At 34.1% G+C, this 15,367-nt stretch overlaps 1 protein-coding gene across 6 annotated transcripts in view; it reads left to right on the forward strand.

Annotated features, from left to right (window-relative positions):
• Window positions 1-15,367, forward strand: part of CBLB (Cbl proto-oncogene B) — a 200,278-nt gene that overhangs the window by 175,689 nt on the left and 9,222 nt on the right. For 4 of the 6 annotated variants that reach the window (XM_077118496.1, XM_077118497.1, XM_077118498.1 and 1 more), the window contains 4 exons: window positions 1,660-1,757; window positions 1,878-2,009; window positions 4,851-4,991; window positions 12,070-12,189. In XM_077118496.1, the coding sequence (XP_076974611.1) occupies window positions 1,660-1,757; window positions 1,878-2,009; window positions 4,851-4,991; window positions 12,070-12,189 (491 nt within the window). The other 2 variants (XM_077118499.1, XM_077118501.1) reach the window with 2 other exon arrangements.

Here is a 15,367-nt window from a genome sequence, read left to right on the forward strand (position 1 = left end):
AAATTTGTTATATCAGAAAAACCAAGTGTCTGCTTAATCTGTTAGAGAAAAAAGTTATTCCTTCACATCGAATATAGATTGTTAAAATTTTTAGTTCCTTTGTCTCACCTACAAATGTAGCAATTTTTTTAAATTGAAATAAGATGACCTTGTTTTTTCTCCTTGGGAGTCTCATTTTTTTTTCACCCCTGGAGAAATGAGGGGTATAATTTTAATACTTCAAATTTTAATTGCCACATCATGTTAGATGAGATTTTTGGTGGCAGGCCTCCCAAATTCTGAAAATAAATTTGAATTATGACTACCATTACCATCTTTCTACTGTTATAGAGAAGTAATAAATATTGATAATCCCTAAACTTAATTGGAGTGAATTCTTTATCTAATTTGTTCTTGAAAGCTGATGAAGGAAGTATTTCTTATGCCCTCTCCAAAGCACTCGTTAAGTGTAACACTTCCCTTCCCAGTTCTTTTTTCTCTGGGACATCGAGGGAGTAAACTGTTAATATCTGTAAAAGTGGAAATAGTGGATGAATAATTCAATTCCGTTTCAGTAAAACTCCATCATTATTATGAAAATTCAATACTTGATAACTATTTTTAAATGAACTATCTTCTAGCCCCCTTAAGAAGAAGTAGCCACCAGAGAAAATGGAAATGAATTTCAGATGAAGCACTTTTGCAATAGCTATTCCAATATACACTCTCTCCTCCATTATGTATGTACTTTTACTTTGCTCCAAAAATTTGGAGAAAATCAGAGCAAAGTAATATGTAAACTCCCCTTTCCTGTAACCCTTTAAGAGCAGAGGAACTTTCCCAGGGTCATGTTACACAACTATATGCTGAAGGCAAAATATGCCAGTTTATTCTGTTCCTGCTGCTATCTTCCTTTGCCCCAGTTTTATGCTTTGTAAACATAGCATGATTCTAAAATAAGAACACCAACAACAAAAATAATTTTTAGTAAAAATCACTCTTTCTAGACACCAGATTAAAACGCTTGTGCTCTGGTTACTCGGGGAGTTTGCTAAAGTCATTTTTGTATACTGTCAGTTCACACACCGACAGTTTGTTCTCCACGGTATCTGTGGATTTGTACCACAGGCTCTGGACCTTTGCACATGCCTGTCAGAGTTTTAGTGAAATTACTGAAAGTTAAATGATTTTTCCCTTTCTTATGGGCTCTAGTTTATTTTTGTTATAAGGAAATTTTAAATTACAGAAACAAAAATGTAGTGGAAAATACCTTCCATAAATAGTAAAATCAAGGGGACCATTATGTATTTTTTGCCTTAGTACAAATTTTTTTCCTCAAAACTTGAGACAGTGTTACTGAACACCATATAGATGTATTAATTTTGCAGATGCATTTAGAGTCTCAAAGGTTTTTGTGACCTTCATAATTCTTAGTTGCAGTTAAGAAAGCGAGACTATTTAACTTATACTGGAAATTTACTTCTGCATTTTAGAAAAAGGTAAGAATATTTAGATGTTGTTGCCTGTACTTTTTCCAAAAATTAAATTACATATTTATTTTCACATTGTATTCTATGATTTTATTTGGGCAGGGCTCCTGTTTCCCTCTGCCTGCCAAATGATTTTTAAATGGAAAAGTAAGTATCCTTATGTGATTTTGTCCTTTGATCTCTACTTTAGGTCCTGTGATAATGGTCACTGTATATTGAATGGAGCGCATGGTACTTCTTCAGAGATGAAAAAATCAAACCTCCCTGAGTTGGGCATATATTTAAAGGGTATGTATAGAATATGTATATTTTGATATGTACTCTACCTCTAAATGGTCAGAATTTAAAGGCAAAATGCCATCCCACTGTTGTACTGAAAATACATTAAGGCTTTGTGTTATCCTCTAGGAGATGTTTTTGATTCAGCCTCTGACCCAGTGCCATTGCCACCTGCCAGGCCTCCAGCTCGGGACCCTCCAAAGCATGGTTCTTCACTCAACAGGACGCCCTCTGATTATGATCTTCTCATCCCTCCATTAGGTTGAAACCTTTAAAAATTTTGAAACAAACCAACCCTTCCACTTTTCTCAATTGATATCTGAATTATTAATTCAGAGTTCACTATAACACAGACTCAGTGGGTTGTGAATTTGTCTGAAATTGGAATGGGTTCCCCAGGTGATGGTGGCTCTCAGGTTCATGGGCCATTCATCCATGTGGATTAAAGCAATGGGGTAAATACATAACTGGCTATCAGTTAGGGTTTTATGCAGTTGTCTCTTAATATACCAAATTCAGTGTAAAAAATATCTGAGATGCCTCAAAGTACAGTCTTAGAAAATGTTAACTTTTGTAAACATATTCCTGGTATAAAAGTGAATTTTGTTTGTTTTAATCATTGCTAACTGAATGGATATGAAAAGTCCCAGAAAGGTTTTGAAAAGTACATTTTGTGATCGTTATTAGTTATCACCTATAGGAAGTTGCAAAAAGTTTAAAAAAGTAAATTTTATGACAACTACTGACCACAACTTCTGAATGGATGTGGGAAGTTGTGGAAAATTTAAGAAAGTAAGTTCTGTTTGTAGTCACTGCGAACTAAAAGAAGTTAAAAAGTATTTATTAAACAAAAATTTTGAGAGCATGTTTCATTCTCCCAGGTGCTTGTGTTCTGGCAGTTTTGAAGTGATGGCTTGAAGTTTTCATCTGAGATTGTCTTTAAGTATTGTTCTTAATGTATGTGAACTTACTTTTTCTCAATAGGGAAATGCAGGAAATGACCACGTTTCACTTATGCTAATTGAATTATTGAAAATTATATATTTGATTGTAGAGAACTGGGAATAAGTTCTATCTTATCTTAATCATTGCAACTACAACACATTCAAAGAATCTCAGTTTCTTTGTTTCAAATTATAATATGAAGTACACTAATGTATGTTTTTGCATCTACTCAGATAACAACACATACAGCTATGTGTGTATTTTAAAGTTATCTGATGCTGGTGCATTTATTTCATGAATTCTTGCTAGGAAGCTTCTCACTGTGTTTTTAAAGAAGGACAATGAAAACCTCCATACCTTAACTCTTCACAATAACAAGTCACCATAGTAAAAAATAATATATCTGGATTGGTTACTAAGCCATCAGAAACATGAAATTAACTCTTCCATTTTTTCCACATATACCGTTGTTCACTATTTTCATTTCTCCTTTTACAATACCTTTTATTCTTTTTTTTTTTTTTTCTATAGTTCAGTGCTTTGCTTCTTCTTCCTGGGTTTAATTACAAATGCTTCCTAACTTCCTTCCTTACGTACCTAGTCTTTTTCTTTCTATCACTTCATCCTATACACTGGATGCCTGAGTCCTGATGCAGAGCAGCACGTCCATAAGAACTTTCTCTGATGAAGCAGAGGATCTGTGTATGGACATGAGCCCTCTGGGCCCTAAAATGTAGCAGGGTGACTGTAGAACTGAATTTTAGTTCATTTAAATGTAAATAGCCATATGTGGCTGTTGGGTTGGACAACACAGATTGATGTACCAATGTGCTTCAACTTGAACTTCCTCTATTTCTGCATGCACATCTCATTTTTTTGGTCATATCATTCATTCTGTCTAGAAGAACCTGTCCTTCCTTTTAATGAATACATGTTTTTAATTCCCCATATCCCACACTTTCCTGTTCAACACCTTGGTGAATGCCACTTTCCACCTTTTTCATCCCTCTTCTAATAAGACCAAACACTTTGAATCATCCCTAATGTGAATTAGCTCCCCTCCTGAAATCTAAGGTACTTAAGTCAAGGCCTTGTGATTTTGATCTCACTGTCTCCTAGATGCCTAGCATAGTGCCTTACCTTTAGGGGCGAAAAAGGATTTAGCTGAATATGATTATACAGCAGGTTATAGAAGGAAGGAAGGACAGTAAAGTTCTCTCAGCTATATCTTGAAATAGTTTAAAATTAGAAAAATATTTATGATCATTAGAGAAAATAGTTTTGAATATTTTGGCAATGCAAGCTTGTCAAAAACCATTTTAATGGTTTTGTATTTGTCATTAAACTTAAATACATTTGAATTTTTGCTATTGGACTCTGTAGATGTTTACTTATATATTGCTGCCTTCAAAACTATTTGAGGCAGCTTGCAAAAACACACACTGCAACTTTTGTTTTTAAGAATGATAAAGAAATCAAGGTAAGGGAAAATAGTAAGATGCAGTAAGGAAAAAGCAAGTGCATGTAAAAGCATGCTGTAAAATTCCATGGTTACTAAGCTGGGAAATACGCAAATGTAATAGCTGGCTTTTGGTACTGCAAAAGAGAGTTCTGTATTTAACTGTTCCTCTTTAAAGATAGGAGACAAGTACATAAATAACATATTCCTCTGCTATAAGTGCATTTTCTTTAGGACAGTAAATAAAAAATATGGAAAATTACTCTAAGTGAATTACAGTCCAGTGAAATAAACTTTAAGGGACAATTTAAAATTTTCTGTGATATTGTTTGCACATACTGATTTTCTAGCTCAAACCTGTAAACTCTTTTTGTTACATGGAGAAATTTGTTTTGATGGTGTGACCTAGACAAAATTAATATTAAAGAACTTAACAAGTGAACCATAAGCTATTTCATAACCTTTGAAGGTTATTGATAAATTTTACAAGTGATGTTCTTTTTTTCTTCTCTTTTTTTTTTTTTTTCCTGTCATGGGCAGGCACCAGGAATCAAACCCGGGTCTCCAGCATGGCAGGCGAGAACTCACATGTGATGTTCTATTTAAGCAGCCAGAGAAAATCAGTCATCCCCTTTGCTTAAAACTGTATTTTGATTAATGAAATGCTGCTTTTGATACTGACATTTCTTTAAATGCAGGTGAAGATGCTTTTGATGCCCTTCCCCCATCCCTCCCACCTCCCCCACCCCCTGCAAGACATAGTCTCATCGAACATTCAAAACCTCCTGGCTCCGGTAGCCGACCATCCTCAGGACAAGACCTATTCCTTCTTCCTTCAGGTAGGAGGGAAAAGCCAGAGAAAAAAGTTTTCGTTTAAAGCAAAACCATCTCTAAGCTGCCAAATAAGCATTAATAATTCATCAGCTTCTAGCTCCCAGCAGAAAAATTCCTTGAGAGTTGGGGCGGGGGGGACAGTGAGATGGGCATTGAGTCAGTTGGTTAGTTTAGTGTCCACAGGATCGCAAAGATATGGTGAAAGCAAGAAGTCAGAATTTAGAATCGGTGCCTTAGAGCTAATCCAGTCCAGCTGAAGCCCTTAAGTAACAAAAGACATCTGGAGAACCTGAAGGGCAAGTAATCGGCCTAACGATGACAGTGAGAATATTTAGACTTATCTCTCAGTTCCCAGCACAGTGTATTTTTTTCTAATAATATATATTTTTTAATCATTACTGGGTACGTTTCAGGTTCATAATTTTATTCAAAAACATGAGATTTTGCCAAATTACATTGTTATAACAAGAAGAGATGAAATTTTTTGAAATGTCTGCATTTTATTGTTTCTGTAACTTTTTATTTTTTTATTTTTATTTTTTTTACATGGGCAGGCACCGGGAATCGAACCTGGGTCCTCTGGCATGGCAGGCAAGCATTCTTGCTTGCTGAGCCACTGTGGCCCGCCCTGTAACTTTTTATTTTTAATGTCTAAATGTATCTAAATTATTGGTCTTAAAGGGAAAATTAAGATTTTTTAAAAATGTCTGAAGTAAGAAGTAGAAATTAATGAAAAGAAGAGACTTAGTAAAACTGTGTGCCGTTAGAATTATCAGAACAAAAAATCTGGTTATGTTGAATCTGCTGATATCAACTGTTCCCATCTTTCCTGTGAATGACGTATAATCTTGTCTCTGAAATATTTGCCTTCCTGGTTTGTTTGGTTAAACATAAAGATTTCTTTCTAACAATTTCTTTACATTTCTGTCTGAATTTAACCCTGACAGGCCTTTAAAAATATGCTTAGTTTGTCCTTGAGCCACCTATATGCCTCAGTGAAAATCTGTAAAGCTTAACTCCTATTATTTCCCTCAGTTGTTTATCATGTATCTTTCTCATTTTCTTTTAACTTGGTTTGAAAATTTAGAATGTTTGAGGAGATTTGTGTCAAGGAAAAAGTGTGTATGTGCATATACACACACACTTAGTATTTATGTTTATACATAAAATCTAGGCTAATGTAGCTTCAGTTTCTAAAAGTGGTTTTATTTTTCCAATAAATAATTTCAACATTATTATTTATCAGTAAATATCGATCAAGTGTCCACCATATCACCCTCACGTGACTTACGAATTTTCTGGATGCCGCCAATAAAAGAGTGAACGTCACACCTTTCTGGCTAAGCAGGAAGCCTGGATAACTGCTAAGCTTTTATTCATGTAGCTACATACAAGCAGTGAAAGATATTTTACTACTATTTTTCGCTGATACTCGTTCAAATCTTTGTTTTATACATGTATTTTAATTAACAAAATTGATTTTCAAAAATGAATCATTCTCCATCTTAGTTATTTCAGCTGTCCTCTCTAAGTTCTGGATAGTTGTGGCCAGATTCCTGCTACAAACCTATTCTCCCCACCCCACCCCCCCTTTTTTTTTGTCATGGCAGGCTCCGGGAGAGAGAATTCTGCCACTGAACCACCATTGCCCACCCCCAATCACCTTTTAAAAATGTGACGTAAGCCCCATTAGATGAAAACTTGACATAATGGCTTCATACAGTTTTAGCTGGTTTTATCAAAAACATTAATTATAAACTATTTTACTTCTTTATTTTGTTATAATTGTATTGTCCATTGCCTTCTATCTAAAAATCTTCATGTAATCCTCTAAAGATTAATTGCTAAAAAAAAAAACAAAATTTACCACTTCAAAATGAAAATGCCCCCTTTTATTAGATAAGTGAGAAATGTGTAAACCAATTTATTTCATTGCAAGTTTGCTTGTTTTGCTTTTGTTTAACTGGCATGAGCTCAGCAGCAATTAGCTTTAATCTAGGGTATGAGACTTACATGGGGCCAGGGAAGTATCACCTTAAACCTGTCGACTCATCTCTTGATCCTCTTTTGTACTGACAAGTGTTCTAATTCCATTTTCAATAAGGTTGACAACCCTGGATAATAAGCGCTTCAAAGAAAAAAAGAAAAGCTTTTTTTTTTTTTCCACTTTTTTAGTCTTTCATATCATTAACATGACAGTTTTCTAGTTTGATGCCAGATCCTTTGAGATCTATCATGACAATTATTTTTATTCAATCTAAGGCCAAATATATTAGCTCTCCTCCATTTCAAAGAAAATATTTAAATTCTATTACATAGTAATGTCAAAACATGGTTTCTGTTGCCTCATAGATAAGTATTTGAGCAGCATTTTAGAAAATATTTAATACATTTTACTGCCTAAAGAAATATAACAGGCTCCCAACCCTAACAATTAAACGTCATGAACGGATACTCTATAAATGCTAAAATTTAACACAATAGTTTCAGAATCATAAACAGTAAACAAAGGTGATTGCTAAATTTGAACAGACTTCATGTATTTCACTGGTATTATTTCCAGTATTGTTCAATCTGTGAAGTATTAGTCCATTGTAGTAAGTCTTTTCTGTCATTATTGAGATTTTTTTCCTTGAGGAACCACTTTTCCCTATTTAAAGACAAGGGTTAGTTTTTCAGGAAAAAAAATGTAAGTTGGGGTTTCTCCTGATAATATATTGAATACCTAATGAAACATAATGTTTTTATTCTAGCGTGTGGTACCCTGCACAAAAGAATCAGATCTGCCTTTCCAGTTTTCTAGCCCAACAACTTCTCCACTGCAGTGATTTTCAAACTGCAGGATTCTATGCTTCTGATTCTCAGGAATCCTGTAGGATCAAGGAATGAAGCTAAGCCAGAGGAAAGCTCTGGGTGCTTTTTTATGTTGTATATTTTAAGCTTCCATACAAGATTTATTTTGGCAAAACAGTAATGTCGCTAAAAAGTTGAAGTTAAAACCCACTATTGTATATGAGCCATTATTCTAGACAGGTTGAGTTTATCTTAACAAAATCTGAATAATCCTCAAAAAGACTTTATGCATTCCTTTCTCCACACCTAAGGCTATTGCTAACATATAGATGCTTTTGTCCAAATTACAAGAAGACACTTCTTTGGCTGGCCAAAATAGGCCCCCCTCCATCTACTCTGTCCCAGATCCAGTGGCTTGGGGATCAAAGTAAAGACTGCATTTGAGCCCCACTCAGAACCTCTCACAGGTGTCTTTGCATTGTGTATAAACTGCACAATTTACCTTGCAACCCTAATTCAGCCTTTCTTTCACTCTCTGTATCCTGGAATTTCTTCTTGGCTTCACTCTGTTTAATAGCCTTTACCAAATCTTCAAATTGCAATTCAGCTTTAGAAGCTAACAAAATTGACTTTCTTAGAGAGAAATAAATATTTTCCACTTGGATCCAGAAATGCAGTTGCAAAAGTAAAATATGAGGAAAATTTGGGTCATTAGCAGCAGTTATTGAAAAGGCCTTTCAGTGTTTGGGTGACTACAACCTTTATGAAATACTATCATGACATGGCTACCAGAGGGGCACACGTCATTTAAGGTTGGCACTAACTGAACTTTAATGAGAAAAGGAGTGAAATGAGTCCCTGCGACAGTGGTCAACTCAAGTGGGAACCAATAGTTCAGGTCTTGAAAGATTGATGGGCCCAGCAGTGTTTCTCTAATGCAGTCTCCAGACCAGCAGCATCAGCATCACCTGGCAACCTGTTACAAATTTACAGCTCTTAGAGCCCACCCAGGTCTTAGTCAGAAACTCTGGGAGTAGGACCCTGTGATCTGTGGTTAGGCCCTCCAGGTGATTCTGATGCACAGTCAGGTTTGGAAACTGAACTAGGTTATTCTCAGAGCACATCCAGGCTAGTACAGGAATTCAAACCATGCCAGCTAATCACTGTGGGTTAAAGGAACTGAGGATGTTTAACCCTGAAAAGAAAAGATCTTGTATATATATTAGAGTTGTTTTCCATTATAGAATTAGTGAAAGAAGGATTAAGATTTGTCCATGTTTCTCTGGAAGGTAAAAGACCAGTGAGAGGAAGGATTAAGGAGAATTTTATTTGTCATAAGAAAAAGCTTCCTCAATTAGTAAGATTTGTTCAGAGTAGAATAGAGTGTGTCAGAGAGGTCGTGAGTTCTCTAACATTGGAGGATTTTAGTCAATGGCTTGATTACGACCTATGAGGGCTTAATGAAGGTAAGTTAAAAAGTAAAGGCAGCTGAGAGGGAGGAACTTGGTTTCACTAAATAACTCTTAAAACCCTCTTCAGCGATTAGATTCTGTGTTGTTATATTCTTTTAAAATTTTGGAGATATTGGATAAATCTTCTAAACAGTTTCCGGACAGTCTTAGGAGAAATATGCCTCTATTTAGTGATTCAGTTTTATTTGCCTCTTTTTCTGTGCTTGAATAAAAATTTGGAACGGTTTCAGGTAGTGAAAAGAATTTTTTTAAAAATTCCCTGCTGCCTTCTCCAAGAGATTACTAGATGTTTCCTTCCACTTTTTTCTTGATGCACATTCACGTTCATATTTGTGTAAAATTTATTTCATATAGTATATGCTATTTATAACACACTATAATGCTTTTTTCATTTAATATATCATGAACATTATCCATGTTGTTAAATACTTTTACACAATGTAATTTTAATTGCTACATATTTTTCCACTTCTTTTATAATTGCAAACCCTTTTTCCCCCAGTCTTTTCCCACTTTTTGTTTTTTTGTTTTTTTGCATGGGCAGGCACCAGTAAGCGAACCCGAGTCTCCAGTATGGCAGGCAAGAACTCTACCTGCCAAGCCACCGTGGTCCACCCTCTTAGTTATTTATAACTTCTAAAATAAGTATCAATTTTGTATTAGCGTACTGTAATCACAGGCAGTGGTACTAAAAGAATGCCTTTGTTTTTTAGAATAGATTAATTCCATTTTATTTATTCATTTATTTCCCCAACATTTATTACTATGTAAATGGTATATTGGCTATAACATTTTCAATTTGTATGTTTTAATCTTAAAAGTGGTATATAAACATTTATATCAGTTAGTTTTTGAAGAATTTGTTTTTAAAAACTTGCTTCATGAAAATTCCTTATCAGAGGATAGTTGGTAATTATATTCTGTTTTTGTACCCTTATAGTAATTGTGTTGTTTATAATATCTTCCCCCATTTAACTTAAATACTGAATAACTCTATAAATTGCTATACAGGGCCCAGTTTACCCTATACCTGGCTAGGTATAAACTTAGCATGAAGGAAGACAAAACATGGTAATGATTCAGAAATGAACTTTAAATATGTATATTTGCTAGTTATGGTGATATTTTTAGAGTATCTGGTGACTTTTAGTGAAATATTTTAATAAGGCGATATAGTACAAGTATGTATTTATCACTCAGAAATGTATTCAGAATTGACTTTTTAGTCTTAAATAAAGATTTAAAATAGTGTATATATACCTAACAAACCTATAAATTTTAAAAGGGAAATTTTAAAAGTGTATGGGTTGTAAAAGCCAGTTGTTCATCTGATCTAATAATATATCAGGAACATTTTAGAATACAGAAGAATTGAGAGTAATTCTTTATTAAACATTTAAATCTAAATCTTTGGGAAACTTCCAACTCCAGCCATACATAATAAAAAATTAAAATAAATAGTAGACAATTTGTCTTCTTAAATAATCAAATTCTTATATATAAATATCAAACAAATGAAATATAATCAAATCTGCTCTAATATTTAGAATTTTAACCTTATGTTAGCCATTCAAACTCACTGACTTTGAATTTATAAAATATATGAATCTGGTTGGCTTGAAGTTTTACTTTTGGCAGTAAAGAATAAATATTTATTAAGTACAGGCTATTTGCTGAGCAATGTGATACTTCAAGCATAACAAAACACCTACCCTGAAATAAGCTTACGGTACCTCTAGAGATACTGGCAGACATATAAGGTTGTAATATGAGAGAGTAAAACAGAGGAGGCTGAGGTAGAAGTGGTAACAAAATTATCAGTGAACAAAAGATTGAAGAAGGATTGTTCATCTACTCAAAAAGAATTAATCCTAGAAATTTAAACACACACACTGCTAATATAAACTGGTTAGATTCATATCCTAATGATTTAATAGTAACACCAACAAAATCCCTTGTTTGTCCTTTTTGTTCCAGTTAATATATAGAGAGGTGATAAAATAACCTTTTTGTTTTTTTTTACATGGGCAGGCACCGGGAATCGAACCCAGGTCCTCTGGCGTGGCAGGCAAGCACTCTTGCCTGCTGAGCCACCATGGCCCGCCCGATAAAATAACTTTTGATTTGTCTACAATTCACATTTTTCACTATTTACATGGATCTTCCTGACTATCAAGGTGGTCAAAAAATCACATTGTTATATGTTCAAACTTTAATGTTACTAATAGCATAGTTATAACAACTAAATTTCTTCACTGAGCCAATTAACAATGATTCTAAGCATATAGTTCCATTAATAAAAGTATCTTATATGTGCAAAAGATTTCATATGCATGAATTCATTTAATCCTCAAATTCCAAATGTCAGCTCCATTTTACAGATGGCATCTATTTAATGCTTAGAGAGATTAAATAATTTGCTAACCCTCTTATAGTTAAAGGCAAAATCCAAAACCCATTTTTTTTCTTTTTACTTTGACAGTTTCAGTCATCATGCAGGAGAGATTAGGACAGAAAATAAGATTTATAAGCAGGTTTTATCATCAATAATCTTATAGTCAAATGAAATCTGACAAATATAAGCATAAAATCAATAGTCAATATTTTCTGGAAATAAGTGGGAAACGCATATTTTGAGCAAGTGTTGGATAATTTAGAAAATACGCAGACAGGTTAAAAGTAGTGTGGCCCATGAACTTAGTTTTCTAAGTTATTTTCAAAAGCTATGACCTTCACAGAAAATTCTAGAGGTTTTTCTTCAGCTGGCTGAGAGAGATTATCCTTTTAATTTGAAACTTATCTTTTTTTTTTTTTTAAGATCCCTTCTTTGATCCAGGAAGTGGCCAAGTTCCTTTGCCTCCTGCTAGGAGATTACCAGGTGAAAATGTCAAATCTAACAGAACATCACAGGACTATGATCAGCTTCCTTCATCTGCAGGTGAGTCGGCTAGTAGTAGTAATACAAGTTCTCTAGTTTGAATGAGGTTCTTTTAGTTTGAATGAGGTGCTTTTTGGAGCACCTTTATATTCTCAAACATTTTTTGCCTTCGATACGGGAAACAAGGAAAGTCCCTTTGTATATTGAAGAGCCATGTTTTCTTTGTTTCTCCACTAAGGGAATAAGTTTCTTGAGAATTAATATAAACATATAAACATAGTTTATTTGAAGACTTCAGTGCAGAGCCCCAGTACCAAGCATCTAATCAAAATATCCCATTTTACTAAATAACACACCCTCATAACCAGTAAAGATGAAACACTTTCCTTACCTCATCAAAGGATGCCTTCCCTGACCACATATCTAAAGATCTTCTACTTTCTACCATCATTTTCTGTCCTCTTTTCTGTGCCTATCACTGCCTGAAATTTCATTGTTGGTTCATCTGTTATCTTGTCTCTCTCCTCCATTAGAGTGCTACTTTGAAGACAGGCAGGGATGTTGTTTCATTCACTGTTGAATCCTCAAGTGGATGAGCAGAAGGGAGGGAGGGAGAAGGGAAGGTAGGAAGGAAGTTAGGAAGGAAGGAGGGAAGATGTGTACATTAAACTGACCACGTGTTTTTTAGCAACGTGAGCATGTTTTTTGTCTCATAATTGTGAACATCAAAAGTTTTTCTTATGTAGATTTTTGTCTTATTTTAAGATTATTGTGTTTCTTTTTAAGCTCAAATATCAGTTTACAGAAGATTTTGTAATGGTGATCACGATACATTCTGTAACCTCTGAGTCAAGATAATTAAGGGACTGCCTTGAGACCTACCAGTGTGGTCAGTACAAGGCATGGCAGAAGCAGAAATCCTCTGAAGTTTTACAGGTTTTCACACTTGCATATATCTCAGGAAAGCAAAGAAAATTTAACTAACCTTTTCAAATGTTGACCCGTGTTTCCCCCTAGTTTTCTCCTCATCATTACAAGGTGGGTAACCACTGAAACCTTGCAGTTCTAGTGGAAAGGGGAGATGGGAGTTGACAGTGTGAAAATCAAGAAGGAGAGACAGTATACAGCAGCCTCCGTGTGACAGAAGGAAGAAAATCCCTTAAGGAATTACAGTTAGAATACAACTTTGAGAAAGTACTGAGAATTATTTAAAATAATATATTCAGGATCACCAACTCTGGATTAAAAGACACATATTTTCAAGTTATGAGGAGCATTGTGGCCAAAACGCTCTTATTTTCATAGCTTCTTTACAGTTTGCTCTGTAATATATGGGTGTTGTCGAGCCCAGAGGAACGTCATTCCCATATATGATTTCAAATGGTATGAATTCCAGTTAGTATCACAGTAGAAGTTGATGAAAGAACTTTGAGTCACAAGCCTTGTTGAAATATCCCCAAATAGGCATTTCCCAGCAGCCCGAACCAGCTTTTACCTGAGTGATAAAATCGTCCGGATTATTACCCTGAGGACCTCAGCTAGCTTCAACTCAAATACATCTCCTCATTCCCAAACCACAGAAAATAAAATACTTCATTTCCAACAGGATGTTTGTTCACATGCTGCTCACAGTGCTACCAGGGTGTCTGCTAGTTTATTTCACACCTGAGGAAGGACTGGGCTTGCTTTCTGGATTATGTCTTTGCATCTAAACCTTGAGAATGGATGCTTATGTGGCTTTAGAATTCTAATAGCCTTTTTTGCAATAACTAAAATATCTTTACTCAGGCTTTTTTAAGGTGACCAAATGGTATGTTTCCTGTACCTTATAAATTCAATTTCTCTTGTCTTTTATAGCAGTCTAAATAATTGATAGTGACTTATTTATATTTAAGATTTCTGAGAAAAAAATTTTTCTAAAGAATTTCAAAAGTATAATTTCTTTGCACAAAGAGGCTCCAAAATCTTTCATTTTTACCAAAGAGAATATTTTATTATTTTCTTAAGTTGTTTGAAATGCAATAATTACTATTTAATGATATGAATATTGCATAACAATTACTAAATTGGAAATAAGAGGATTCTACCAGCCTGAGTTAAATTCACATATACCTATATATGGAGTTAACATTTTTACCGTGAATCTGCTTCACGCGAATTTTATTCACATTGGTTCCAGATCTATATCAGCTTTCTGTGAGTTTTTACAAATTTTCCAGTTTGCCTTTCTCTTGTTATAAGGTAAACGTGACAGTGTGAATACCATTCTTAGAAAAATCCAAGGGATCTATAGCACATATACTGGTAAAGCTTATGCACTAGCTCTTGAGAAGATTTTTCATATTCTTAGTATTTCTAATGCAATCTATGGCAACACTTGAAACAATACCAGACTTTTAGCACATGTTTTATATTAATTGTGTATGTAGCAGGAGAAGATATTATTGCCAAATATACAGACATAATAAAGGAGATCTCATTCGAAAAGGAATTCATTTCAATATCACTTTCCCTTACTAGCCAAAAGGAAGATTGAAGGAATGTTAAATGCCCTTAGTAATAGTAACAAATATTCTAGAGTTATCTTCATAAGATCTTAATTGAAAATCAAGGGTTTACATCTATATACAAGGGTTGAAATTGTGTACTGTCATTAGCGGAAAGATGTATTAAGGTAGATTATGTGTTTTTAAGGTTTTGTTTTAAGTTGCAATAAAGGAAATGATAGTGCTGTAGAAATTTACTGCAATTCAACTATCTGGAATACTTTTCCTTACATAAGAACTTCAGTTTTTAAAACCTCATAACCCAACATCTTATCTTTTACAACTCTACTTTGATTAGCCTAATGTAGTTCTGTTAAAACCAATTTTTAGATATATTTAGAAAATTGTATGTTATAACCTTACCTTAACTATTAACTTCTAGTAGAATTACAAAGTCATAATGATGAGTTTGAGATTAATTTTATTCCTGCATCAAATATTTTTTTTCTTCTAATGCTCAGATATTGTTTTAATGGAGAATGTTATGATCTGAGAGTCTTGTTGTTTATCCCAAATATTGCCCCAAATTAGTAAATAACTTTAGAGATTAGGGTTTAGGTTAGTGCACTTATGCAGATTGTATGCAATATAGCACTTACTATGGGTCATATGCTGTGCTAAATATTCAGATAAGGCTGTGTAAATGATTGATAGATAATTATAACATATGTACGTATATATTTCATATACTT

The sequence above is a fragment of the Tamandua tetradactyla genome, chromosome 10, assembly GCF_023851605.1.
Source record: "Tamandua tetradactyla isolate mTamTet1 chromosome 10, mTamTet1.pri, whole genome shotgun sequence".
Lineage (NCBI taxonomy): Eukaryota > Metazoa > Chordata > Mammalia > Pilosa > Myrmecophagidae > Tamandua > Tamandua tetradactyla.